General features: G+C 61.7%; 10 protein-coding genes across 10 annotated transcripts; 7 read left to right on the plus strand and 3 right to left on the minus strand.

Annotated features, from left to right (window-relative positions):
- Positions 1-94: 94 nt before the first annotated feature.
- Positions 95-844, minus strand: AMSG_04553 (uncharacterized protein; the record flags this gene model as incomplete). Its single annotated transcript, XM_013903435.1, has 1 exon — positions 95-844. The coding sequence occupies one exon, from the start codon at positions 842-844 to the stop codon at positions 95-97; it is 750 nt and encodes a 249-aa protein (XP_013758889.1).
- Positions 845-1,159: 315 nt separating this feature from the next.
- Positions 1,160-2,268, plus strand: AMSG_04554 (uncharacterized protein). Its single transcript, XM_013903436.1, has one exon. The coding sequence runs from the start codon at positions 1,426-1,428 to the stop codon at positions 2,230-2,232; it is 807 nt and encodes a 268-aa protein (XP_013758890.1). The 5' UTR covers positions 1,160-1,425; the 3' UTR covers positions 2,233-2,268.
- Positions 2,269-2,632: 364 nt separating this feature from the next.
- Positions 2,633-5,367, plus strand: AMSG_04555 (uncharacterized protein). Its single transcript, XM_013903437.1, has one exon. The coding sequence runs from the start codon at positions 2,704-2,706 to the stop codon at positions 5,296-5,298; it is 2,595 nt and encodes an 864-aa protein (XP_013758891.1). The 5' UTR covers positions 2,633-2,703; the 3' UTR covers positions 5,299-5,367.
- Positions 5,368-5,869: 502 nt separating this feature from the next.
- Positions 5,870-6,738, plus strand: AMSG_04556 (HSP-70 cofactor grpE). The gene has a single exon (XM_013903438.1). It carries the CDS (start codon positions 5,911-5,913, stop codon positions 6,721-6,723), a length of 813 nt encoding a protein of 270 aa, XP_013758892.1. The 5' UTR covers positions 5,870-5,910; the 3' UTR covers positions 6,724-6,738.
- A 1,062-nt stretch (positions 6,739-7,800) lies between these two features.
- On the minus strand, positions 7,801-8,877 carry AMSG_04557 (ribonuclease P/MRP protein subunit POP5). Its single transcript, XM_013903439.1, has one exon. It carries the CDS (start codon positions 8,783-8,785, stop codon positions 8,438-8,440), a length of 348 nt encoding a protein of 115 aa, XP_013758893.1. The 5' UTR covers positions 8,786-8,877; the 3' UTR covers positions 7,801-8,437.
- A 604-nt stretch (positions 8,878-9,481) lies between these two features.
- On the plus strand, positions 9,482-11,939 carry AMSG_04558 (uncharacterized protein; the record flags this gene model as incomplete). Its single annotated transcript, XM_013903440.1, has 3 exons — positions 9,482-9,669; positions 9,775-11,632; positions 11,685-11,939. The coding sequence occupies 3 exons, from the start codon at positions 9,482-9,484 to the stop codon at positions 11,937-11,939; spliced, it is 2,301 nt and encodes a 766-aa protein (XP_013758894.1).
- A 1,354-nt stretch (positions 11,940-13,293) lies between these two features.
- Positions 13,294-14,893, plus strand: AMSG_04560 (uncharacterized protein; the record flags this gene model as incomplete). Its single annotated transcript, XM_013903441.1, has 2 exons — positions 13,294-14,847; positions 14,885-14,893. 2 exons carry the CDS (start codon positions 13,294-13,296, stop codon positions 14,891-14,893), a joined length of 1,563 nt encoding a protein of 520 aa, XP_013758895.1.
- A 162-nt stretch (positions 14,894-15,055) lies between these two features.
- Positions 15,056-17,942, minus strand: AMSG_04561 (PpsA5). The gene is made up of 2 exons (XM_013903442.1): positions 17,916-17,942; positions 15,056-17,534 (listed from the first exon to the last, which is right to left on the minus strand). Coding segments are annotated over exons 1-2 (2,001 nt in total). The 5' UTR covers positions 17,918-17,942; the 3' UTR covers positions 15,056-15,535.
- Positions 17,943-19,921: 1,979 nt separating this feature from the next.
- On the plus strand, positions 19,922-21,958 carry AMSG_04562 (uncharacterized protein; the record flags this gene model as incomplete). The annotated part of the gene is made up of 2 exons (XM_013903443.1): positions 19,922-20,260; positions 20,294-21,958. The coding sequence occupies 2 exons, from the start codon at positions 19,922-19,924 to the stop codon at positions 21,956-21,958; spliced, it is 2,004 nt and encodes a 667-aa protein (XP_013758897.1).
- A 132-nt stretch (positions 21,959-22,090) lies between these two features.
- Positions 22,091-25,935, plus strand: AMSG_04563 (uncharacterized protein; the record flags this gene model as incomplete). The annotated part of the gene is made up of 2 exons (XM_013903444.1): positions 22,091-23,161; positions 23,402-25,935. 2 exons carry the CDS (start codon positions 22,091-22,093, stop codon positions 25,859-25,861), a joined length of 3,531 nt encoding a protein of 1,176 aa, XP_013758898.1. The 3' UTR covers positions 25,862-25,935.
- Positions 25,936-26,624: the final 689 nt, after the last annotated feature.

Below are 26,624 nucleotides of genomic sequence, written 5' to 3' on the forward strand. Positions count from 1 at the left end.
GAAGTGATCGACGCCGCCATGGCGGGACCTCTACGCATGGATGTCGACCGAGGAGCTGCATGTGACCATCCGCGATTTCACGCTGTGAGTCTTATCACCCGCTGTGCTTTGCAAGGAACTCGGTGACGCCCTCCATGACGTCGAGCCGGAACTGGAGGAGGCTGTGGCCGGCGCCGGGGACGTGCATGCGGGCGCAGGCAAGGTCGGCGCCGGCATTGTCACCGTCGCGGGCAAGCGGAATCGACTCGTCGTTGAGAATGGTGCCGTCATGCGGGCGGCCATCGGCAAGCCGTGATAGGATCGGGTTGGACCAGCTCTTCTCGCCGGTCACCACCAGCAGCGGCAGTGAAGATGGAAGCGCATAGCGGGCGGCGAGATCAACCGAGCGGGCCATGGCTGCGAGCTCAGTGCCCGGGCCAGCGACAACGGTTAGGCCGACAAGCTCATGGACCGAGGCGGCCCAAAGCGAGCCGCGGAGCGGCGGCGCGATCATGACCGTCGGCGCAGATGCGAGGAGCGTGTCGCCGCGCGAGCGGCGATCCGGCGGCAGAGCCGCGACGTCGGCCAGCGCCGCCGCCAGGACCAGACCACCCATGGAGTGTGTGACAAAGCCGAGTGGAGGCTCAGGTCCGCCACAACGCGAGGTGCAGTTGAGGGCGGTGTCCACAAATCGCCGTAGCGCCGTGGCGTGGTCGGCGAGCACACCTGCCCGCGAGTCGTAGCCAAAGGCCGCCACGTTGGCTGACGAGTCGCTCGTCCGCAAGTATACCGCCAGTGGATAGTTGTTCCATGTCGACGCCAGGTAGCCGTGGACAGTGACCATCGTCCGCGGCAGGCGGAGCATCCACACCCGCACGTGAGTCCAAGCCACGGGGAGAGCGACAAGTGGGCCAACAGCGTGACCAGCAAGCGGTAGAAGAGGCTAGCTTGAAGTGGGCTCCCCATTGCCTTGTACTGCTGATTGTATGTATGATGGTGGTGTGGTGGGTGATCGGATGAGGTTGGGGGTGAGCACGAGCAGTAGGAGAGGGTGCGAGGTGTCGAGGACAGAGGAGAAGGGCAAGGACTTGACGTGGACAAGAAACAAGGGGAGAGAGTAGGAGGGATATGCATGGAGGGGGACCTGTGCCGCGATGTGTGCTGCGTGGACAAGGAGCTGGAGTGACGGCTTTGGCAGCGGCTGGTCACGTAGTCTTTGCTGGTGATGATGGAGGTCATCTTGTTGGTTGGTCGCTCATCTCGCGTCGTCCATGCCTCACCGCCACGAGCGATGGTGCTGCTACTGACAACACCATCAGTCATCATCATTGTGGTTCCGTTCATAATGGAGCCATCTTTGCTTTGGCTCTCGTCCCGCCTGTGGGCCCAAAGTGGCTCTTCTCGCACGGTCGTGATGGTCACATCGCTGCCTTTGATCTTGCTGAGATGACGCCCCGCGGGATAGACGGCACCTCCAGTAGTGATAGCGGCGCTCTGTCGCCGATGTGGCGGGTTGATGCACAGACGCTCAACTTTTGCGGTGTGGCAGCGGCCGAGGTGCCTGGGGAGGACGGACGCGTGGTGCTGGTGGCGTCAGGCGACGATCCTGGCGGCATTGTGGTGTACGAGGCGGAGATGGCATCGGCGAGGTGTGAGCTGGTGCGTGTCATGATCCCAGCTGACAACATGGGCATGTGCATGGCGGTGCGGCTGGTGTTTGCAGCCTCTGTGCCGCTCGCTGTCGCGGGCTACGAGTCCGGGGCGCTTGCAGTGTGGGATGCGGCGGCGGGGAGTTTGCTGGCCACCACCAACGCCGCCCCGTGGTTCGGCGATCCAGTCATGGCGCTCGATGTGGTGAGCGTGGATAGAAGCTCGGAAGAGTGGACGCTGCGCGGCGTTGCCGGCTCGGCTACGGCAGAAGCTGTTGCCTTTCGCATTGACAGCAGCAGTGGCGGCGAAGCAGCGTTTGAGCTTGTCAAGAAGCGGGCGGTTGCCGACGCCGGCGAGCAGGGTGTGTCGTCGGTGGCGATCCGCGCTGCCGACGGCAAGCTCGTGGCGCTTGGCGGGTGGGAAGGCTCGCTTAGCGTGCATTCGGCCAAGAAGCTCAAGCCACTTGCGGTTCTCGAGTACCACGCGCAGCGCGTGTCTGCCCTCGGCTTTGATGCGGATCCTGATGGTGGCGGATACCTTGTTTCGGGCTCTCCCGATGGACGCATCGCAGTCTGGGATCTGTATCCTGTGGCGCAGTCGTAACTCGAGACGTAGCCCGAGAGATCAAAGTGTCGTCCCTTACAGTCAGTTGATTCCCCTACAGTCGGCTGATTCCTTCAGCCTTCACGATCACCGTGCCCTGTCCCACGCGTAGCCATCCGTCGCCTGTCGCCTGTTGCCTGTCGCCTGTCACGATCATCTGTCGCGATCACGATCATGGTCGCCACCTCCCGACCACTTCACCCCGCTCCTCCCCGCCCCACCCCCCCCCCCCCCACCCCCACCCCCTACTAACCCTTGAGGATGGACATGGATAGTGTGCGTCCACACCCTGTGCCCAGCTCAACGGCAGCCTCTGTGGCGTCGCTCCTCAAGCCCGGCGAGGTTGTGTATGCGGTGGTCCCCGCGGACCAACTGGATACGGTGACCTTCACGGCGCCCAAAGCAAGAACACTCTGCCTTACCCACAAGCCATCGTCGCACAAGGTGAGACTGTACAAACTACGTCGAACCATGGGATCATCGTTGTCGTCATCAGTAGCATCAGCAGCATCAGCAGCAACGTCATTGACAGTCACAGCAGCAGCAGCAGCAGCAACACCGTCATCATCATCGTCGTCAATGCCATCGTCATCCATCCTCTCTCCATTGCCATCGTCGTCTTCATCGTCCTCATCGATATACTCGTTGTCGAGAACATGGTATGTGGAGAAGCTCAAGGCGTTGAGAGAAGCACCGTCGGGCGCGCTCACTCTGGTCTTTGCCGATGGCGAGCCGGTCACCTTTGCTCTCCATGATGCGTTTTCTCGCTCGCACTTTGTTGCCTCGCTCCTTTGGCTCATGAACACGGTCCTCGGCTTTGTTCCAGATGCGCCGCCTCAGCTCTTGGCTCTTCTCCCTGACAATGGCCGTGGTGATGGCGGCGGCGATGCGCGGACCGAGCGTGGCGGCGGTGGTAACACCACGGGCGAGGCGGACGGTAGTGGCGTCGCGGACGAGCTGGCTGACGCTGTGGAGCAACAAGTGCGGGCGGTGAGCCTCTCGGACTTGCTGCCGGCGGAGCGAGAGCAGCTGGAGGCTGTTCTTGGCGAGTCGATGGCGGCGGACAAGATCGAGGACGTGGAGGCGGCGCTGGCGGCCGAGATCGAGGCGCTGGAGGCCGCTAATGTAGAGGCACTGCTCGCACTTGGACCGGAGATTGATGTCGCCATGGCTGCCATTAATGGGGTGTTAGATGAGGCCGAGGTGCTGGAGGCAACGCTGGCGTCGTACGCGGGCATTGTTGACGGCATGGCGAGCCAGCTGGAGGTTATCCAGGAGACGTCAACGGCGACGCAGGTGCTGACGACGAACCACCGGGCACTGCTGCTTGAGTCCAACGCGCTCCTCAACTCGCTGAGAGTGAGCAAGCGGACCCGGACTGCGCTGACGGCGACCAAGCTCTCGGAGCTCGATGCACTGCCGGGCATCGAGGCTGCGCTGGGCGAGCTCGAGAAGCCTCCGTCGTTTGGCCCGCAGTCAGAGCTGGTGACGCTGACGGCGGTTCATGATCATGAACGTGAAGTGGCGGCGCTCAAGGCCAAGTTTGCGGCGCGGCTCGCTGGGTATGAGGCCAAGCTGGCGACGGCGCTGCACTCGGATCCTGCACTGGTCGTGCTCCGCAGCGGGTTCTTCGACTTTCCGTCGCGGCGGCCGGTGTACGCCGGCCTGCTTCCGTACGCGCCGCTCACAAAGTGGCTGGCTCGGACGGACCCTGTGCAGCGTGAGACGCTTGCGCGTGCGTACCTGACACGGGCGCGCGAGACGCTGGGCGCGGTGGCGCCGCGGCTGATGAGGGAGCTGCGGCGGGCGGTGGCACAGGTCAAGCTTGCCACCGACATGTCTGCGCTCCCGAACGATCCTGTGGGCGAGCTCACCGTGCGCGGGCACGGCTCGTCGTCGATGAGTTCGTCGTCGCGCGGCTCCGAAGCGTCGTTTGACGTGGCGTCGACGGCGCGGTCGGCGTCATCGTTTGGCGGCGGCGGGAGCGAGCGGCTGCGTGGGACCGAGGCTCTGTTCCGGGCGGTCAACGCGGTGGTGGACGCGGTGGTGGCCGAAGCGCGGTTTCTCGACACCTGGCTCGGCGAGTCGAGCGACGCACAGCTGGAGAACTGGCTCGAAGTGGCGTTTGGCAACGTGCTGCCGCATGTGGACAAGCTCGCCATCCACGTCAACGGCCTCAACGCGTTCGACACGGTGACGTACCTGGCGTTCCTTGCCTCGTACCCGGCGGACGACGAGTTTCCGCGAGCGCACTCGTTCCTTGCGCAAGTTCTCACTCTGCTGCAGAACGCGCCAAACCTGGCGTTCTCGCAGTATGTCGACCGGCAGGTCCGCAAGATCGGCAAGGTCAAGGTGGCGGCGCGGCGTTGTGGCATCCTCTGGCCGTGCGCCAAGTTTGCGTCGTTCTTTGTGCAGATCGGGCGGGCGCTGTTTGGCACCGAGCTCGGGGCGCGCGGCGGAGCGGCGCGCGAGGTCGTCGAGCTTGCGCTCACCAAGGTGGCACTGGCAGTGTTTGAGACGCTCGAGCGGGTGGCTGCGTCGGACGCCAAGTACGCGCACCTTGTGCTGTACGAGAACTATCACCACTTTTACATAACCACCGAGGCGGCGATGGAGCAGCTGCCGCAGCTGCGTGCGCTGGGAAAGTACGTGGCCGAGGCGCGCGAGGCGTACCTCCAGCACCGGGCGGCGTACGTTACCGACGCCATCGAGTACCAACTCGGCGACTTTGTTCGCTTCTTTAACGCCATCGGCGGCCTTCTCGACTCAATCTCGGCGCAGGAGGTTGCCTTCCAGGACGCGTACTCCAAGCTCAAGTTTGACAAGCTAATGAGCAAGTACGGGACGCCTAAGCAGGTTGAGCGCAACCTGTTGGCCATGCGCAAGCGGGTCATCAAGCACGTTGCCGGCGACAAGGAGGGTCTTTACTCGGTCGTCTGGGAGCGGATCCTGCTCGCCATCCAGGACCTCTTTGCCCGCTGCGACGCCACCATCCGAGCCGTCTACGGCGACGACAAGGCCACGCTGGGTGCTGCCCTCAGTGCCGCCCTACCGTTGCCAGCGTAGCGCGGGTAGTTCTCTAGCACCAGCTCGAGTGACTTGAATCGGAGGATGGTAAAGAGTGAGCCGTCACTGGTTCTGCCCCGCGGCGCGTGGATTGGGGTGCGTCTGCTGATCGTTGATTCCGCGACTTGTGCTAGAGTTGTGCAAGGGGATGGGCATCAAATTGGAGCGTGTCGCGAGACAGAGTGGGAACTGATGGTCTGGGGATGGAGAAGCATGTATCGCACTGCATGAGTGCGCGAGCACCGGCGATTGGCTCGGTTGGGTCCTGCAGAGTTGTGAGCAAGTCGCGACAGTAGCGAGCATGACCACACCCCAGTCTCCAGCCGTCACATCGACGATTCTGACGATGACATCCATCCCGACACGCACAGGCTCCTCGGCCTCACCCCTAAACTACAACTGGCCTCGCAACCGGCAGTCATCTCTCTATACCCCCTTCGTGACCAAGCCGATCGGGCCGATGACGCGACGTTGACGCTCAGCGCGACAAATGGATTTGGCAGTTTGGGTCGGTGCTGCGGTCAGCCGCGACAGCCGGCGAGCCGGCGAGCCGGACATCTGGAGGCATCTGACTCTGAGCAGGCTTGAGGTTTGTTGAAGAGAGAATTGGCAATGTTTGGACTGCGTATGCTTGGACGTGTGGGAGTTGATGTTGTGAGCGGAGGAGCTGGTCTGTGGCGGGCAGGTGGTGCGGCTGCGGTGTGGTCGGCTACGGCGGCGGCTGGTGGTGCGGCGGGCGCGTCATCCACGGCGAGTGGAGCAGTGACGGGCAAGCGGGCATTGGGGACGAGTGCATGGGCATGGGAGGAGAAGACTGAGGACAAGGTCGATGCTGAGAAGGCGACCGAGGAGGCGACTGAGATCAAGACCGAGAATGAGGCTCAGGTTGAGCAGGAGAGCAGCAGTGAGAGCAGCAAGGCCGACCATGACGCGGCTGCGGCAAAGGTGGCCGAGCTCGAGGAGAAGATGGTCGAGATGAAGGAGAACCTCCTCCGGGCGCTTGCTGATCAGGAGAACGTTCGTATTCGTGCTCGGGAGGACGTCGAGTCGGCGCGCAAGTTTGGTGTGACCAAGTTTGCAAAGTCGATGCTCGATGTGGCCGACTCGATCGAGAAGGCTATGGAGGCCGCCAACGAGGCTGAGCACGGCGCGCTGTACGAGGGCATCGCCATGACCTACAAGCAGCTGTACAACGCCTTTGCTGCAAACGGCATCGAGCCTGTTCGCCCGCTGGGCGAGCCGTTCAACCCGGAGCTGCATCAGGCTCTCTTCGAGATGCCCGCAGGCGGCGAGCACGAGCCTGGACACGTCGGCATCGTCACCCGGACCGGCTACACCCTCAACTCGCGCATCCTCCGTCCGGCCCAGGTTGGCGTCGTGGCCCAGCCGCTCCCTGAGGCGAACGGCGATGGCAGCAATCAGTAAAATTGTCTTTCTCCATCTGTCACTGCCCAACCAGTTTCAAGCCGAGCCACGATCGGCTGCGTGGCGACACAGCCTGTCCGTGTCCGAGCGAGCCGTGTGCACTCTCTCACTTGCTGATTCTCCCGTCAGCCGGCGATTCTGCCCCTCCATCTACTGATGAGTAGCCTTCTCACCTTTGATGACTACCTGCTCCCACCATCCACGCACTCGGGACTTGAACCTGATGACCCTGGCTGCTACCGAGATGCGGATCAGCTAGCGAGGTCCGAAGCGCATGCAAACACATCTACTTGTATTTCGACCCGATATATTACGTAAGCATGCCCCCTTACATGCTACATGTTGCCGCTGCCACTTGCGATCGATGCCCATCTCGACCATTTGCCCGTCCTCATCTACCCCCCTCCCCCCGCCCTCCATTGGCTCCCGAGCAAGTCACCGAGTCGTCGCCATTTCGGCAGCAACCAAGTCCAAGACGACGACGAGGACGCGGACGAGGATGAAGACAAGCAACACCCAACTTGACCAGACAGCAGGGAGAAGGAAGGAAGTCATGTCTGCAGCACATGACTATGAGGCCATGGGTACCGCACGTATGTAACCTATGTGTATGAGGTGTGTGAGGTGTGTGAGTGCGGAGGGGAGAGGTTGTGCCAGCAGCAGCTCGACCAACGCGAGTGATGGGGCACGACAATGTGGGTGCAGTTGGGTTGGGATGGGCATCGGGTGTGGTGGTTCTGAATCGATAGCTGTATGTATGTATGTGTGTGTGTGTGTGTGTGTGTGTGTGTGGTTGCGATGTGGCATCGGCATGGTGTGTGATGACTGGTATGGGCATGGCGGAGCGAGTTTGAGCAGAGGGCTTGTTGGACTGTTGGAGGATGGCCACGGGTTCGGGCCTGCACGGTCTGATGTGTTCAGCGAGGGCTTAGCTTTGGCGTTCTGGAGGCACCGTCGAGCCTTGTGGGACTGGGGATAGAGAAGGAGGGGATGATGGAAAGGCAAGCACATCGATGGCCGCATACTGGCGATCCTGCTCGGCTGCTCGGCATTGTGCCCACTCTCGCTTGTCATCATCGGCAGCATGACTGCTTCGTTCACTCACGTTGTGGATGGCTGGATGTGCGGAGGTTAGTCAAGGAGCTGCTGGCAGAGACTCAAGAGATGGCGGAGCATACGCAGCGTGTGTTGGAGCTGAATGATCAGGTTGTCCATGCTGCTCAGTCGACGGCAAGTGTCATCGAGCGAATGAGGTCAACAGGACCGCAGCCGTACGTGGAATGGGAGATGGGCGTGATGGATGTGGTGGTTATGGACGAGACGAGAGGGGACTCACGATGTGTGGCGTTGTGGTTGTGTGTACAGGGTGCCGGTTGACGTCGTCATGGAGATGGACGTCATGAACAACAACGTGGGCGCGACAGAAGGCGCGTCGCAGTGATCGGAGCCGGAGCCTCACACAGCGGCGGCGTCGACGGTCTGCATCGGCCCACTGTCTGGGTCTGCAGAGCCTGTTGTTCACTCGCCGCTTGTCAGCGAGCCACCATGCACAAGCTGGCAGCAGTAAATCAGACGAGAGCAACCGTCGAGCGCGGCAGCGCGGCAGCGCACCGATCTGTGACTGCAATCAGCCAGGAGTTAGTCGACATGCCCTGAAGCAGCCTAGCTACTGCCCGTTTTGCTACCCACAAGCCCTTTGCGTCGGTCGAGCGGATCAGACGTCGGTGTCGTCGGCGTCGTCACCAGCGTCAACGCCATCCTCCTCGCCATCCTCAACCAGCTGGTCCAACCCATCGATTCCTTGGGCATCGTTGAGCGTGTCCTCGTCATCTTCTGCACCGCTGTCGCCAGCAGTACGTGCGCGGAGCAGTGCTCTGTTCCACTTGATGATGAGCTCTCTGCAGTTTGTCAGCGTTGCGGCCGAGTGGATGACGCGGATGGCAACCGGGCGATGAAACAGTTCAGTGGTGAGGGTCAGGGCAGCCCAGACCATACGAAAGTGATCAAAGGGGGCACGGACAATGGCAGTGTTTGACAAGGGATTGTAGAAGGGAACAGCCATGCGAGTGCAGAGTCCATCGCCCACTGATCCAAAGCATGTGGTGAGAACAGTCCGGAGTGCCCGCAGCAGATGCGGTGCGGTCGTCTTCCCGCCAGTCTCTGCTCCGTCCTTCCACCCAAGTACAGCCACTAGATACCGGTGCTTATACCGCACCATGTCGTCTCCAAGTCAATGACAACCAGAGTCAAGTTGTGGTGGTGGCTCGGACGGCGTGCGCTTGCCATACTCGCTCGTGTACGACGCGACTTGGATCTGGCTGGATCGGGCGGTGGGGGGGGGGGGTGGCTTGGGGATGGGGATGGGCGATCTGATCTAGGCTGGGGGGAGGGAGGGGGAGGGGGAGAACGAATGGATGTTGCCCCTTTGCCGCAGGATGAAGTTGGTTTGACAATGAAGAGCACAATGCGTGTGATGGCGGCGACGATGGCGAACGATTCCTGGCAACAACAAAAGCAATGATTAATTCTTACGATTACCGGCAACAACAAAATCAATGATTGCTAACAACGGACAGAGCAGCAGCAGCCCGACAGAGCCAGGACGACGACCAATGACTCTTCCTCCGGACAACACACGTCTTGACGGAAGGAGGAGGAAGAAGGGGGCATGGAAGACCCGCTTGCATTGATGGGCACACTCCCTGGGTCAGTAGCAGGGCTCGGTGGCGATGGCGGTGGCGGTGGTCTGGTGGTGGACATGGGCGAGCTGGACTCGGGGGACTTTGACTACAATCTGGAAGCGTTGGAAGCTGATCTTGCAGCGGATAGAGTCTCTGGCGCCTATCGCTCTCACCACAATGGAACAATGTCGGCTTCATTGCCGGAACTGGCCTTTCCGTCGCCTCCCACAACGCCGTCGGGAACTACAGATGGCGCCGCGTCGACGTACAGCGAGTCTGTGGGTGCGCTCCGGGACAGGCCCGCATCGGTCGGAGATGGCAAGGCAATGGGTCGAGGGGGAGACAATGGCGGATTCGCGAGAGAAGAGAGCCCGGAGCAGGATGGGCCGTGGGGCCCAGAGAAGATCCGGGCAAGGCGGTACCTGGCACTACATCATGCGGTGTATCTTTGGCTGGAGCGTGTGGTGCGAAGGTCGGGAAATCGGCTCGTCTCGTCGTCGCTCTTCACTGCGCTGCATGATGGCCTGGTGCTCACCGAACTGGCGTACCGATATGCTCCGCGGCGAGTCGAGTCGCGCAAGATTGTTGTCTGTCCAGCGTCGCGCGCAGACCGGCGCAACAACATCAAGGTCTTTCTCCGGTTCTGTCTCTCGCTGGGCTTCAAGTCGGCTCGGCTGTTCCACGTCGACGACCTGTACCTGCGGTGGGACATGGAGCGGGTGGTCAAGGCGCTTGCCTACGTCGGCGCTCACCTAACGGCAAAGGGCTTTGCCCCGCCGTTCTCGCCGCGGCCGGCGGAGGACTACATTTTCCCGGCTCCGGCGCTCCGGGCGGCCGTCGCCTACCTTGCCGAGGTTGACACGCACCGCGAGGACTTGGCCCTTGGCCGCAAGTACCTCGACGCGCGCGAGCGCGAGCGCGACCGCCGCCGCAAGATGCGGGCGCAATCGCCCGAGGACGCTGGAGGGCTGGATCCGGCCGGTGGCGACTCGAGCGTCGCAGCCGCGGCGGCCGAGCATGCCGAGCGCACAGAGCTTGAGCTCGTGGCGCGCGCAACCAAGGCGCGGCTGAACGCGGCAGCAGCTGCCGAGGCCGAAGCTGGCGGCGGGAGCGGAGAGGCCAAGTCGAGGCGGAAGAAGAAGCGGCGACAGATGTTGCGACGGAGCGAGACTGTGGACACGCTGCTGTCGACACCGCTCCCACCGCCACCCGGACCACCGCCTACTGTCTCTGTCGTCGCCTCGTCGACTTCATTCTCTAACGCACAGTTCCCGGACGACGTGGCGTCGCCGCAAGTCGGCCAGCTCAACGACTCGCTCGGCCTCCCGCTGCTTGACTTTGACGCGCTCACACTCGAGCCGCCGCCGCGCGGGCGACGGCGGCGGGGGATGAACCGCCAGTCAACGTTTGCCGACATCGACTGCGGCGGCGAGGTGCTCAACCTCAGCACCAGCGGGAGCATCGCCGCGCTGGACGACGGTGGCGAGCTCGAGGAGACAGAGGCTCCAAACAGTGCAGCTGCAAGCGAGACGACCGACTCGCAATCTCAGGCTATGGACGAGAGCGGGAGCGAGAGCGAAGGCGCAACTGCCGAGCTCGGCGACGACGACATCGGGGCGTACGTTGTCGCCATGTACAGCTTTGAGCCGAGGTACGAGTCGCAGCTCGCGATGGCGCCAGGCGACAAGTTTCAGATCCTCGAAGCCGAAGCCATCGACGGGTGGTACTCGGTGGCGCAGGTGGTGGCGCCTTTTGGTCATGGATATGTTCCGGTCTCGCGGGTGACGCCGATCATGGGCTTTGTCGCCGGACACGGTTCGGTCTCGGACGAGAATGAGAGTCCGGAGGCTGACAGCCGCGAGGCCGAGGGCCTGCCCCAGGCCGACGCCAAGGTGGCGATGCGGAGCAAACTGCAAGACCGGCTAGCGTCGATGGGCTTTGTGCACAAGGTCGCGGTTGACCCGCACCTCGAAGATGTGTTTGACATCCGCAAGGAGATTGTGGCTTACGCCGGCGAGCTTGTTCGCCCGGCAGCGGGCGCAGAGCCCGTTCTTGAGGCAGGAGCAGACTCGAGCGCTCACGGCTCCGAGGTCTCGGTCCCGTCGGTGAGTGATGTCGGCAGCGACGAGCCGCTCGACGCGTCGCTGGTGGTACTCGAGGGCGACGGTGGCGGCGACGTAGTCGGCAATGGCTCGCTGGTCCTGCTGGAGAGCGAGGACGGGATTGTGGTCGACGACGACGGTGGCGGTCGATGATCTGCTTCTCGACTCGAACGGTGAGTTGCTCGACGACGCCGAGCTGATGCGGCGGATCGACGACGGAGTCGGCAATGACTCGCTGGTCCTGCTGGAGAGTGAGAGCGGGATTGTGGTTGACGATGACAAGCTCGGGGTCGATGATCTGCTTCTCGACTCGAACGGTGAGTTGCTCGACGACGCCGAGCTGATGCGGCGGATCGAGGACATGGAGTCTGGCGACATTGATCTGGCTGGGCTCTCCGACTTGGACACCGACGACGAACTCGGGCTCATCTGACGTCTCACTCGCCGGATGGGCGATGTGCAAGGTAAAGCGAGGCGTCAGGCGCATGCAAGAGTCATGGTGGCAGGTGTGAGGGAGCACATGAGGAAGAGCCGGACGTCAACATACGAGGTAAACGGGTGGTGCCGAGCATTGTCAAGGACAAGCGGCCACTGGTGGAGCCGAACACCATCAGAGCCGAGACCGCAGCCGCCACGAGCGATGGACTTGGGTGAGTCGGTGGTGGCCGAGTCGCGACCGACCGAGTCGACCGGGACGTACGCTATGAGAAGAGTACAGACATCAGGCGCACCGGCGGCGGCAACGCACTCCCACGGAGCGCAGCGACGTCGATCATGAGCGGAGCGAGGTCCGGATCGGCAGCAGTGAGCCAGGGCACGAGCTCTTGCGGCTGAACAAGGAACCGCATCAGATTAAGCTTGTCTCTAGCGACATGCTTCTCGGCTGGCAAGACGTAGAGAGTCCAGGCGAACGAGGTGCGGGCAAAGGGGGCTGAGGGACCGACCAGGCGCGGGCGATGCGGAAAGTCCGCGATGGCAAGCTGAAGGAACGATGCGTTGGCATCCAGGGCAAGTGGAGGCGAGGATACAGGCAAGAGGCGAGCCGCAGCCGATCCGTTGGACAGAGGACCGAGATGAAAGGCGTAGAGAGGCGAGAGCGTGGCCAGCGGGGCGATGGGCAGATGCCAAACAAGAGCGAGGCCGCGAGGGCAGGGACAATGAGGACGTTACAGAGGAGAACGATGAGCGCCATTGACTTGATGGGTGCAGGCGTAGCAAAGTAGTACGGATGGGCGAAGCAGAGTACGCCAGCTGCGAGACAAGCCGAGATGAGCAGAAGGAGCATGGCAGCGAGCGCAGGTCGGGTCTCTGGCTCGTGTCCGAGGAGATACAGGCCCGGGTGTGCGAGGACGAGGACGAGGGCTATCACCCACACGCATGCATTGACCGTCACGTGTACAGCTGAGGCCCCCACTGCATGGTCGGCAGCCCATCGAAGCATGCGGAGGAGATGGAGGAGGGTTGCGAGAGGTGGTAACGATTGTGAGAACGAGAAATGATTGTGTAACGATTGTGTGAATGAGGAATGATTGATGACGATTGTGTAAAGGAGGGATTAATCATGGGGGTTTTCGCGCCAACCTTGGCGCCATCTTTGCACTGCCGACAAGACGAGACGACGAGACGACGACAACCACAGCCGCCGCCACAGCCGCCGCCACAGTCACAACCATAGCCACAACCGAACCGTCGACCACCTCACCCGCTTCCGGCCCAAGACCATGGACACACACACAGCCGCGTGTGTCCTCCAAGCACATGTTCGTGGGTGGCGGACGCGCAAACGCATGCGGTGTGTCCGGGCAGAGTACCGGGCCCTGGTGGCCGAGGTTGAAGGCCCTGCTGTGGCCGCCCGTCTCTACTTTCCTCCATCATCGTCACTAGCATCGTTGCCTAGATTCACTCCGCCGCGCACGTATCCAACTCGGCTTGCTTTCTGGATTCCTCCGGCGGACTATGCTCCGCTGCATCACGCAAAGCGGATCGTTATGGAGAACGCTGTTGTTGTCCCGCCGAGACTGGCTCAGCTTGATGAACTGCGGGTAGTGGACGCGAGCGAGTCGCAGGTGGCGTGTGTCGATGGGCGAGAGATGATGACTGGTGTGAATAAGCCGAGGGTGGTTCGTAAGCTGCAGCTGACCTCTGACGATGAGGCGGCGTGCGTCGACCAGGGAGTTGTCGGCCAAGCGGCGGTCGATGAGGCGGCGGTCGGCGAGGCGGCGGTCGGCGAGGCTGTGGTCGGCCAAGCGGCGGTCGGCCAAGCGGCGGTCGATGAGGCGGCGGTCGGCGAGGCGGCGGTCGGCGAGGCAGTGGTCGGCCAAGCGGTGGTCGGCCAAGCGGCGGTCGATGAGGCGGCGGTCGGCGAGGCGGCGGTCGGCGAGGCAGTGGTTGGCCAGGCGGCGGTCAATCAAGCAGGCTTCGATCAGGTTGCAGTCGATGAGACTGGCGGCAAGCAAGCGGTCGTCTGGCAGGGGGGAACGATGGTGGCCAAGCTGGCGCAGCCGGCGAAGACTGTTACGGCTGTCAGAGGCAAACGCATCAAGGTCGTGCCGATGCGAGCAATGCTGTACCGTGGCGTGGCATACGGGCTCGAGTGGGAGACAGCGAGGTTGACAAGAGCTGCGGCGGGGCTGGCACTGGCCAAGGTTGTGCCTCCTGCGAAGCCTCCGGCTGTGCGCGCGACGGCCAAGCGGGTCATCCTTGTCACTCACCACCAGGCCATCGAGGTACGGGCGTCGCGGCCAAAGCACGAGGTGGCGATTGAGTACATCCAGGCGCGGGTTGTGCCAGCCGTAGAGCCAGCAACCCAAGCGGTGGCGCTGCTCCAGTGGCGGGCCGAGCCCAACCCGCATGGCGTGCCGCAGACCGCGGTGGCGGTTGCCGCGTCTGCCGAGCTTGGCGAGCTGCGACTTACCGGCGCGCTCATTCCACCAGCGCTCTTTGGACTGCGTGGACCTGCGCCAGGCGGCCTTGCGCTCTCCCCTATCTCTACTGTCAACGAGTCCGGGGAGAGCGTGACCGACGACGACATGGACGCGACCCTCTCGTACGATTCGGACGACGACCCGCTGCTTCTCCGCCCTGCTGTTGCGAGTGCGCCTGCGCCTGCGCCTGCACCGGCACGACCGATACTGGCGGTGTATGACCAGGCTCCTAGCGATACAACAGACGGCGACTCGCCGTCGTTTGGCGAGCTCCCGACGCTGTCAATTCACGAGTCACCGGTGCGGCCGCCGCGGATGACCGCGCGACGCCCGTTGTTCACACCAACACCACCGGGGAAGCGGCAGACGGCGGGGAGGGTGGGCGAGGCCGAGAACATGTCACCCATCGACGTCGACGTTGACGACACCTCGTTTGCTGTCTCATCTCTCTCAGCGTCGATGATGTCGGTCTCATTCTCTGTTTCGCGCGATTCGGGTTGCTTCTCGGCCGACTCGCTGATGTCGCCGGAGCAGGCTCAGGAGCTCGCGCTGCTCCAAGAGGAGCTTGCTGTTGTCAAGGAGATGCTTGCGGAGCGGCGACGAGCCAAGGAACAGAGCACAATCCGTGGCTGATTGCTGCCTTTTACGACTTATGCAGAGTGACCGAGGTGGCTGGCGATGGTGCGGATGACGTCGACGGCACAGTCGGCCGAGACCGAGACCGAACCGATGCCGAGGTCAACAAGCTTGAGGACAAAAGGCATCGAGTCCGAGGCACCCTGTCCACAGAGGCCGATGTACTTTCCTGCAGCGTTGCAGGCATCGATGGCCATGGCGATCATCTTGAGCACAGCCGGGCTCGACTCGTCAAAGATGTGCGAGACTCGCTCAGAGTCGCGGTCGACGCCGAGCGTGAGCTGTGTGAGGTCGTTGGAGCCGATGCTCATGCCGTCGCAGTGGGCGAGGAACTCATCGGCAAGGAGGACGTTGGCCGGGATCTCGCACATCATGATGACCCGCAGGCCGTTGACGCCGCGGACGAGACCGGCGTCGGCCATGACGTCGAGGACGCGGGTGAGCTCGGCCGGGGTCCGGCAGAACGGGATCATGACCTCGACGTTTGTGAAGCCCATGACGTCGCGCAGCTTGGCGATAGCAGCGCACTCCAGCTCAAACGCCGGGCGGTAGCTCGGGTCGTAGTACCGCGACGCGCCGCGGAGGCCAAGCATCGGGTTCTCCTCGACCGGCTCGTAGAGCATGCCGCCGATGAGGCCCTTGTACTCGTTCGACTTAAAGTCGGAGAGGCGGAGGATAACCTTGCGCGGGTAGAAAGCAGCGGCAATGAGCCCAGCGCCTTCGGCCAGCTTGTCGACGAAAAGGCCTCGGGGCAGTCTGCGTACCGCGAACCGAGCAACGCGGCGACGGCATCGGCGGTGTCCGGGTCGGCACCAGCCTTGTTGTGCGGAAAGCCGATGAGAGCGAGCGGATGGACGCGGATGTGGTTGGCGATGATGAACTCTTCGCGGGCAAGGCCGACGCCAGCAACTGGAAGGAACGCGCTGGCGAGAGCGAGTGAGGGTGAGGCCAGATTGACCATGACCTGAGTCGCTGTCGACGGAAGAGCAGGCAGCGCGCCGATGTCGACCTCTCTGGTCGAGCTCGCCTTGATGCCGGACAGCACCGCACCGGCGTAGCTCGAGCCGGTGCAGCAGACAGTGACGCTTGTGCCATTGGGAATGGCGGTGAGCGCATCGCCGGTACCAACGATGCAAGGAATGCCCATCTCGCGCGAGATGATGGCTGCGTGGCAGGTCCGCCCGCCACGAGCCGTCACGATGCCGGACGCCAGCTTCATGACCGGGACCCAATCGGGATCGGTCATGCCAGTGACTAGCACATCGCCAGGCTTGAACTCGGCAAGCTGCGACGCCGATCTGAGAATCTTGGCGGTGCCGGAGCCGATGGCGTCACCGACCGGCGCGCCGCGAGTGAGCACGTCGCTTGGCGCGACGTCGTTGCCAACCAGCGAGTGGGTCACGATCTTAGTCACGCTCCGCTGCGAGTGGACCGTCTCGGGGCGGGCTTGGACGACAAAAAGCTTACCAGTCGGCCCGTCCTTGGCCCACTCGATGTCCATCGGGCGGCGGCAGCCGGCCTTGGCAGAGTAATGATCCTCGATGGCGACGGCCATGCGGGCAAGGGCAAGAACGTCGGCGTCGTCGAGACAGAGCTTGACACGCTCCGACTTGGGAACAACGACGTTGCGCACAGGCGCAGCGGCGTCAAGAGCGTACACCATTTTGATCTTCTTGGCGCCGACGTTGCGCTGGACGATGGGCTCGTAGCCGTCGCGGAGAAGTTGCTTGTGGACGAGCCACTCGTCCGGGTTCACGGCGCCCTGCACAACGTTCTCGCCGAGGCCGTAAGCACCGGTGATGAGAACGGTGGCATCGCAGGCAGTCTCGGTGTCGATGGAGAACATGACGCCGGACGCGGCCTGGTCGGAGCGAACCATCTTTTGGACGCCGATCGAGAGCGCGACAAGCGAGTGGTCGAACCCGTTCTCAACGCGGTAAACAATGGCGCGGTTGGTGTAGAGCGAGGCAAAGCAACGGCGGCATGCATGGAGAAGCTCTGAGGCACCGTGAATGTTGAGGAACGTCTCCTGCTGGCCAGCAAACGAGGCGTTGGGCAGGTCTTCGGCTGTCGCCGACGATCGGACCGCGACGTCGGTGCCGGACTCGGCACCCTCGTACTCTGCCGAGAGGACGGCGTACGCATCTTTGATGGCAGCGGTGAGATCATGGGGAAACTCCATATCTTTGATCAGCTGCCGGATGGCCTTACCACTGGAAGCTAGCACATCCATGTCGTGGATGTCGAGCTCTTCCAGCAGCGAGTTGAGCTTGGCGGTCGACTCGGGGTTGGCCGCCAACAGGCAGCGGTAGGCATAGGCAGTGATGGCAAAGCCGTTGGGCACAACCACGCCCTTCGACGACAGCTCGCGGTACATTTCTCCCAGCGAAGCATTCTTGCCACCCACAAGTGGGACGTCGGCAATGGTAAGGTCCTTGAACCACGAGATGAGCGGGGGGTTGGATGTCCTGTGTTGCAGCGGATCGGAGTCGCGGGGGAAAAATGAAGTGGGTTGGATTGGGACGACGTTGTGGGTTGACCGATGAGCCGAGGGAAAACGATAGAAGTTGGGGGTGTTAGTGGGTAGGTAGATGGATGAGAAATAAACGAGGAGAAGGCGCAGGACGAGAAGAAGGAGGAGGAGGAGAAGGAGGAGGCGGGCTGAGGAGAGCTGGAAAAATGGCGTGCAGGTGGGTTGGGTTGGGTCAGGTTGGGACGGTGGCAGTGACTTTCTTTGGGGCCGAGAAAGAGGCATGGGTATGCCGATGGGAGGGGGAGGAAATGCAATATGTGATGACGTGCATCAGGAAAGAGGATGGGGCGTGTGTGTGGGGGTGGTGGTGTCGTACATGATGGGGAAGTTTGGAACCGATGTGGTTGAAGAGGAGTGGCAAGGGTGGTGACTCGCCTGTTGGCGGCACGAGGGGGGGGGGGGGGGGGGCTCTCACACCACATTCGCACCAAACAGATGATAAAAGGAGCACAGTGACGCAATGCAATTCAGACCATCCGCTGCGGCATTCAGCACCAAACAGTCATGACCGTCGGCATTCAAATCTAGCTCACCCCACACGCCGTCGAAGACGACAGAAGCTGTTGCCGCATCCTCAGCAGCCTACACAGACAACTCGCCCGCCCTATTTAATCGCTATCATCACTGCCACTTGAACACTCCAGCACATTGCAGACATCTGGGAAGCATTGTCAAAGCTCAACAGCTTGCTGTATTTGTCATCGATGACCGCAGCAAGTATTCAGCAGGGCTGTGCATGGTGCACGGCCGACTTGCATGGAGACGGCGGTTTGGAGCTGGCATCTCACAGGGAGCATTTGGCTTCGTTGCAGGATAGTGAGTGCGCATGGCATCGGTAAAGTGGTTGTGAGTTGAAAGTGGCAATGGTGGGGAAAAGGGGTCACATATGGGCCCAAGCATGGGGGCGGAGGGGGGGGGGGGGGGGGGTCAGCAGCATCGAGAGGATACCAAGCCAACAACTTGGGCCTCAGCCGGTGGAGCTCGGACTGCGGAATACTGCAGGTGTGGCTTGGAGACTGTGCAACGAGGTAGTGTGTGTATGTAGTAGGGTACAAATGGAATCAGATTGGGCATATCTTGCGATGCGATTTGTGGGGGGCGTGTGCGGGGTCGAGCGGTCGAGGGCGTGCTCGAACACCTAGGGCAAACAAGTCGCTGCGGAAATGAGCCGAGGTCGATGGGTATCGATGACAGCAATATTGATACTGGTGATAGTGCATGACAAGTGACGACCTTGGGTGTGGTCGCGGGTTGCGTAAGTTGTGGTGGGAAGGAGCTAGGTGGTGATGAAGGTGGGCCTGATCGGGCGAGCGGGCGGCGGCTTGCGGCTGGTGGTCGACGAGGCAGGGGCAACAGAGGGAGCTGGGTCGGGGCTGGGTGGCTTGAGATTGCTGTTGGTTGGAAATTGGGCAGTCTGGCATGTGATGGTTGAGGAGTGTGGGTGTCGGGGTCGGGGATGAGGATGGAGGTGACGTAGAGCGGGAAGACGAGGAGGATGAGGAGGAAGAGGAAGCCGAGTGCGCGATGGGATGGTGGTGGCGATGGCCATGACATGGGGGTGGGGGTTGTGGCTGTGATGATATTGATTGTGGTGGAGTAGGGAGTGAAGGTGGTGGAGTAGGGAGTGAAGGTGGTGGTTGATGGTGATGGGGCGTAATGAGTATGGTAGGGGGGGACGAGGGGGGTCGTGACGTGGGTGGCATGGCGGGCGAAAGGATGATGGGTATGGCAATTGGGCTTGAGCATTGATGTGGGCGAGTTGGATGAGGATGATGGGTGTGTGTGGGGAGTGGGCGATGAGGGAGCCAGGTACTTGGACGGCAAGGGAGAGGAGGGCGGGACGGATTGGATTGAGATGGACGTCGATGGAGACGATGGCTTGCAATTGAAGAGGGAGGCAGTCCACTGCACTCTAGCCCACCACTGCATTGGCTATCAATTGCCCTTCCCCTCCTCTTGTTCTTCCTTGTCTTAGCCAGCCCATGGGCCTCGTCGTCTGGCTCGATGAGCCGCGACCACCCTCCTCCCTCCTCCCGCACGCAGCCACTATCAGAGGTACTTGTCGCTGGTCAAGCCTCATTCGCAGCAACAGGCTTGTACAACAGTTACATTGAGACTGCGTTCACCTCCTGGCCCACCTTTCACTTGCTCTTCGTCTTCGCCTTGGCGCCTTCCTGCCGTCCAACCTCTCGCTTCCGTTTTCGCGCGATGGCAGCGACTCGCGCCTCTGGCCTGTTGTGGCGGGTACCACTGGCGGCTGTTCTGGTGGCGCTTGTGGTGGTGGTGAGTAGTGCGGCAGGAGCAAGCATTGTACAATGCGACATGGACACTGACTTTGCCGCGTTTTCTACGGATGTCGTGGATTCTTTCGTCAACCCGAGCGCCATGGCAACTGGGGACGTTGATGGTGACGGCCGCTCGGACGTGGTGGTGGTCGTCGAGTCGACCGACGAGCTCAGCTGGTTCGCCAATTCAGCAAGTGGCGCATTTTTGGCGGGATCTACCATTGCCGGCATTGGCGAGCTCATCACGCCCAAGGATGCGGTCGTTGTTGATCTGGATGCGGACGGCGATGGCGATGTAGTGGTTGCCTCCCAAGGCGACGATAAGATTTCGTGGTTTGAAAACACCGCCGGCGACGGCACGGTGTGGACGCAACACGTCATCGATGCAGCGTTTGTCGATGCGGCCTAGTTTGTCGTCGGTGACTTTAACGGCGATGGGCAGCTCGACATCGCAGCTGCCTCGCCGACGACCGTCTGCTGGTGGGCGCAGACGGCAGTGGTCGGCACCTTTGATGTCCCACAAACCGTAGCGTTTGGCACAGGCCTAGCCGGGCTCATTGTTAGTGGTGACTTTGATGAGGACGGCTACCTTGACATTGTTGTGGCTGCCAATGGCGAGATTCGGCTCCTGGCCAACCCGGGTGGGAGCGGGGCGTTTGCTGCGAGCCGGGTTCTTGCGACTAAGTTATCCAATGGCTTGGTGGCGAGTGATATCGACGCTGACGGCGACCTGGACCTTGTTGTCGATTTTCAGCCGGGTTCGGACTACACCGTGCTGCTTCTGCTCAACCCCGGATCACCGTCGGTGGCGCAGTTTTCGCAAGTTGATCTTGCTGTAGATGTTGTTGCTCTATCTGACGTTATGGTGAAGGATGCAGACGGTGATGGAGACATCGACGTGCTGTATCTGGACGAGTTTAGCGTCAAGTTTGTGTCGAACACCGGGGCCGGTACCTTTGCGCCACCTGCGGAGGTGTTGACTGTTCTTGGTGAAGGCTTGCTGGCTGATGTTGAGTCCGAGAGCGCCTTTCTGCTGGCAGAAGACGGCGTTGGAGTGAAGGTACTGCGGCGCTTACCGGTGATATTTAGCAGCAACGAGTTGACGTTGGCGGGTGCAGATGCTGATGTGAGTGCTCTTGGCGACTTTGACTTGGACGGCGACCTCGACGTTCTTCTTCACTCGGGGACATCCAAGAGTCTGTTTTGGCAAGCAAACAGCGGCGGGCGCACGCAAGCGATTTCGGTTGCCAACGGTATCATTGCCAGCGACATTGCCACCGTTTACTCCGCTGGGACCGGTGATCTTGACAGTGATGGATATGTTGATGTCTTTGTGGCGTTCGAAGTGAGCTTGAGCACCGGGCGGCTTGCCTGGTACCGCAACACGGACGGGCGCGGAACATTTGGCGGTGTCCAGTACATCGACGGTGGCTCTGTGACATACTTTGTTCAAGCCACGTTCCTGGAGGACGTCGACGACGACGGCGACCTCGACGTGGTGGTCTTCAACCAAGGAACGTCGGATGCCGCCATGACATCGTACGTCACGTTTTCGTGGTACGCCAACGACGGCTTGGGTACTTTTGCAGCGCCGACCAACTCATTCAACATGGAGAGCGTCTCCATCACGTCGCAGACTAGCGTCTCGTTTGGGGACATCGATGGCGATGGCGATGTTGACTTGGCAGTGACGACGAACTCGGGACTTGTGTGGTTCTCGGCCGACGATACTACGCTAACCAACTTTTTCTTCCTCCCGTATTCGATTGCGTCGGTGTCGAGCCCAGCGTCGGTTGTACTTGTTGATGTGAGCGGCGACGGCGCGCTGGACGCCATTGCGGTTACATCATTGGGCCTCTACGTTGTCACAGGCAGCGGCAGCGGCAGCTTTGCTTCGCCGGACTTTGTCGCCGCCACGAATGGTTCGCCTGGTAGCCTGCTTGTTGTTGACATTGACGGTGATGGCGACGATGACGCGGTGAGCGATGGCAACCTGTGGATCAACAGCAACCAGACGTTTGGTCCTGCAATTGCATACAAGAAAAATCCCCGCACATCCTCCGCACCTCACTGACAGCTACACCGCCCGCCGTGGGTGCGAGCCAGCCGGCACCCTCCTCCCCCCCCCCCCCCCCCCTCCCTCCCCCACTCGTCTCACGTTCCCCACTGCCCTATGTGCATACAAGGAATGGTCATACAAGCAGCTATGGCGGTGCTTGTTGCAGGCGTGGTGCTACTCCACGTCACCGCTGTCGTGCCGTCGGTCAATGCCGCTGACTTGTTCTTGGTGCCGCCGACCAATTGGCAAATGATCGGATCGAGGTCGTCGCAGGCTGTGTCGGATGCGGCGGTGGGCGATTTGAACGGAGATGGGAAGATCGACTTGGCGGTGGCTATCGGCGTCCATTACCGCTTGCTCTGGGTCGAAGGTGATGGTGCCGGCAGCTTTGTGGGCCATGACATCCTCCCGAGCAGCGGCGTGGGCTCATGGACGCCACGGTCTGTGGCCATCGGCCATCTCAACAATGATCCCTATCCCGATCTTGTGGTAGACTCGTCAGGTGTGATCGTTCTCTCCAACGATGGTAGTGGAACTTTCACCTTTGTAGTTAGACTCTCCTCCGGCACCTTCAGGAATGTGGGCGTGGCAGACGTGGACAACGACGGCAAGCTGGACATCATTGGGATCATGCACAATCCTATCCCTTACTGGTACAAGAACGACGACAATACCTTCAGCTTTACCTCAAAGAGCCTGCAAAATACTGGTACCTACGTCAGGGAGTACTCGGTCTCCCTCGTCGACATCAACAACGACGGGCGGACAGACATCGCTTTCCGCGGAGACAACAACCACATCATCTACGCGCTGCATCAGGGCACTTCGCCGTACTACGGAGCGTTCATCAGCCTGGGCGTCTTCTCCAACATCCAGGCCCAGACAGTGGGCGATGTCAATGGAGACAGCTTCTCGGAGTTTGTCCTCTGTACCTCGTCATCCATCTTCATCAACTTCCTCGACGCGGCGGCCACCGCCTTTGACGCCACCAAGCAGGTAGTGATCAACCAGGCCGTCAGCGGGAACTTTGTCAACATCGCAGACATTGACGACGACTCGGACAACGACATCATCCTTATTGCCGGCAGCACTATCGTCTGGTTGGACAACACCGATGGCACCGGCTCATCGTGGACGTCACGCGCGGTCACGACCTCTTCGGTCTCTGGCAACTCGTTCCGACTCGTCTACGACGTCGACGGCGATGGCTATCTCGATGTCATCACAAGCTTCCCCTCTTCTGCCTATGGATGGACCCGCGCCTACCATCGCCACTGTCCAGATCTCTCCCTGCCTGATGGCGAGTGGTCGTATGATCTCACGGCTCCCACTTGGAGAGCCACCGCCAACTGCACCACTGCCGGCCATGGCCTCGTTGGGGTGGGGGTGCGGACGTGCGCAGAGGGGGCGACGTCATGGTCGACCGAGCCAATGCCGACCTGTGTCTTCAACGCACAGTCCGTGCTGCTCACGATCGACACGGCGGCGTTCCCGCTTGCAGCCGGCAGCAAGTTTGCCTTCTCCATCACCCCCGAGAACGGCGGGTCGACGTCGACGCTGACGGTGACCATCGGCGGCGTGGCGCAGAGGGTGACGGATGTCGTCTTTGACGCCGCATCCAAGACCTACACCGCCATGTGGACAACGCCAGAGAATGTCGGCTCTTACTCGGTCACCTTTGGCATCGACGGCAACGCTGTCGCCACGCTCACCATTCCCATCAAGGCCAATGTGGTAGTAGGCGCGATGAACGTCGACGCTGCTACGGTCAACGGCGATGGCCAGCTGGAGGTCCGTCGCGACTCAACGTATGCGGTCCATGTCAAGCTCGAGGACGCGTTTGGTAACCCAGTGCTTCTCTCGGCGACGCCCGGCACTGTGGTGCCGATTCTGCCATCGAATCGGACGATGTCTGCGTCGCTGACGCTATCGTCGACGTCTGCGGTGGCGGAGGCGCCGATCTTGGTGGTGGCGCGGAGCGATGGCAATGGATACGACGCGGTAGTACAGGTGTCAACGGTTGTGGTCGGGGCGTACACGCTGGAGGTGGTCCTGAACGGGGTGGACGTGCCCGGCTCACCTGTGGAGGTGCTCTCGATCTGTCCCGTGGGTACGTCACTGGAGAGCGGGACGACGTGCGCTACGGTGCCGTGTAACGCCAACTCGGTTCGTGTGGAGACGATCAACGCCACCGTCGGGACCTGCCACTGCCAGGCCGGGTTCTATGCGGCGCGACGCGACACCAACAACATCGCGGTGTGCGAGAGCTGTCCGCGCGGCGGCGTGTGCGCCTTTGGCCTCGACCCGCCTGTGGCCCAGCCGGGCTACTACGCCACGTCCTTTGCCACCTTCCATCGGTGTCTGCGACAGGCCGGATGCGTGGGCGGCGATGCTGCGTGCGCCGATGGCTACGACGGCTACATGTGCAACACCTGCTCTGCCGGCTTCTACTCGAACGCAGCTCGCGAGTGTGTGCAGTGCCCCGAGTCGTCGGGCGGGATTTTTGCCGGCGCGTTTACCGGCCTTGTGGCCTGCGCCGTGGCGGTGGCGGGCGTGGTGGGCATGGGCGTGGCCAAGGCGCGCGGCGGGTACGATGGCGGGGTGGAGCAGCAGGAGGAAGCGATGGGCATCAGCTCGACCAGCAGCGAGACCTTGATGCCGGCGGGCTCGGAGTGGTCGAGTGTGGAGAAGGCGGTCACGGAGCAGCCGGGCGGGGTGGAGCTGCGGCGGCGGACGTTGCCTGCGACGGTCTCGCAGACGCTTGTGGTGCTGCAGGTGCTGGGCATCCTGGGCACGGCCGATTTTAGCTGGTCGAGCTCGTCCAAGTCGACGCTGGAGGCGTTTAACGTGGCCAACATCGACGTCAATCTGTTTGCCTCCGAGTGCACGTTGGGCGACTTTCACACCAAGTACGCCATATCTGTGGGCCTTCCGATGATTGTGCTTGTGGTTGTAGGCTGTGTGCTTGTGGCGCTACACGGATGCAGGGTGCTTGGGCTCGGGCGCGTGCCGATCAAGAGCCTGTTGGACGCCGCGCTCTTTGCGGTCGCGCCGCTCATCTACATCCCGATGGCACGTGCGACGTTTGTGATCCTCGACTGCACACGGCTGCCCAACGGCGAGTGGGTGATGGACGCCGATCCGGGTGTGGCGTGCTTTGACTCGCGGTGGAGCTCTGTGGCGTGGCTCGGCGTGGTGGTGCTGTGCGTGTTTGTGCTCGGCGTGCCTGGGTACTTTCTATGGTGTGTGGTGCGGCATCGGACAGAGCTGCTGGAGGCAAGCACGTTTGCGCGGTACGGGGCACTGTACAAGCTGTATCGTGTCCCGTACTATTGGGGCGGAGTGGCAGAGCTGGTCCGGCGGCTGGCGATTGTGGTGGCGGCGGTCTTTGTCTCGGCCCACATCCTCCCGCTCATCGCCTCGCTGATTGTCATCTTCACCATCTCGGCCTTAACGGTTGCGCGGACGGAGCCGTATTTTTATCCACTGTACAACAGCGTCGAGTTTCAGCTGAACGTGGTGCTGATGGTGGTGCTCTTTCTCGGCGCGGCATCGTACGCCGAGCGCAACGTGGAGGGTGGCGGGAGCGACGCGATCTTTGTGGGCGTAGTCCTCATCGTCGTTGCTATGGCCATTATTGCGCTTCGTGCCATCGTCACTGACGTCTTGCAGATTTTGCGCGAACGTCGCTATGGCTACAACTATGCCTGTGCGCGCGCGGTTGATCTTGCGGCGCACGTCGAGCGTGAGATGATGGATCTCCAGCCCAGCGTCCGCGAGCCGCTGGTGGCCGCGGTTGAGGTGCTGAGGGCGGGGAGCATGATGGAGACCGGTGTGATGCACCACTCGATGGCGATGTCGACCGCATCCAGTGTGGCCTCGTCGAGCAAGTCCATTGCGTCGAGTTCGTCGAGGTAGTTACTGCACACGCTATGGTAGATGACTATCAGCTGCGACGTCGTCGCTGTGATGAAGGCCACCTCGTTGCGCGACGTGTATGGGTAGTGAGTATGTAAGATGTGGGTGTGGTGGCTGTGGGCGGGGATAGTGGGGAATGGGGGTCGGAGGTGGGCCCGGGGAGGAGGGGTCAGCAGCATCGAAACGACACCAGGATGACAGCTTGGGCCTCAGGTGGCAGAACTCGGATTCCGGAATACTGCAGCTGTCGATTGAAGACTGTGCATGGAGGTAGTGTAGGCATGTAGTAGAGTAGTAGTGAAATCAGATTGGCCATAGCTTGCAATGAGGTTGATGGGGGGCATGTGCGGGTCGAGCGGTCGAGGACGTGCTCAACCACCTAGGCAAAACAAGTCGACGCGGAAATGAGCCGAGGTCGATGGGAATGGATGACGGCGATATTTGTACTGGAGATAGTGCACGGTGAGTGATGACCTTGGGTGTGGTTGTGGGTTGCGTAGCTGCTGGTGGGAAGGAGCTAGGTGGTGATGAAGGTGGGCTGATCGGGCGAGCGGGCGGCGGCTGGCGGCTGGTGGCCGGCGAGGCGAGGACAGCTGAGAAGGCTGGGTCGGGCTGGATGGCTCGAGATTGCTGTTGGTTGGTGGATGGGCAGTACGGCATGTGATGGTTGACGGCTGCCGGTGTCGGGGTCGGGAATGAGGATGCGGGTGAGCTGGAGCGGGGAGAGGAGGAGGAGGAGGAGGAAGAGGAAGCGGAGTGCACG

The sequence above is a fragment of the Thecamonas trahens genome, assembly GCF_000142905.1.
Source record: "Thecamonas trahens ATCC 50062 unplaced genomic scaffold supercont1.18, whole genome shotgun sequence".
Classification (NCBI taxonomy): domain Eukaryota; order Apusomonadida; family Apusomonadidae; genus Thecamonas; species Thecamonas trahens.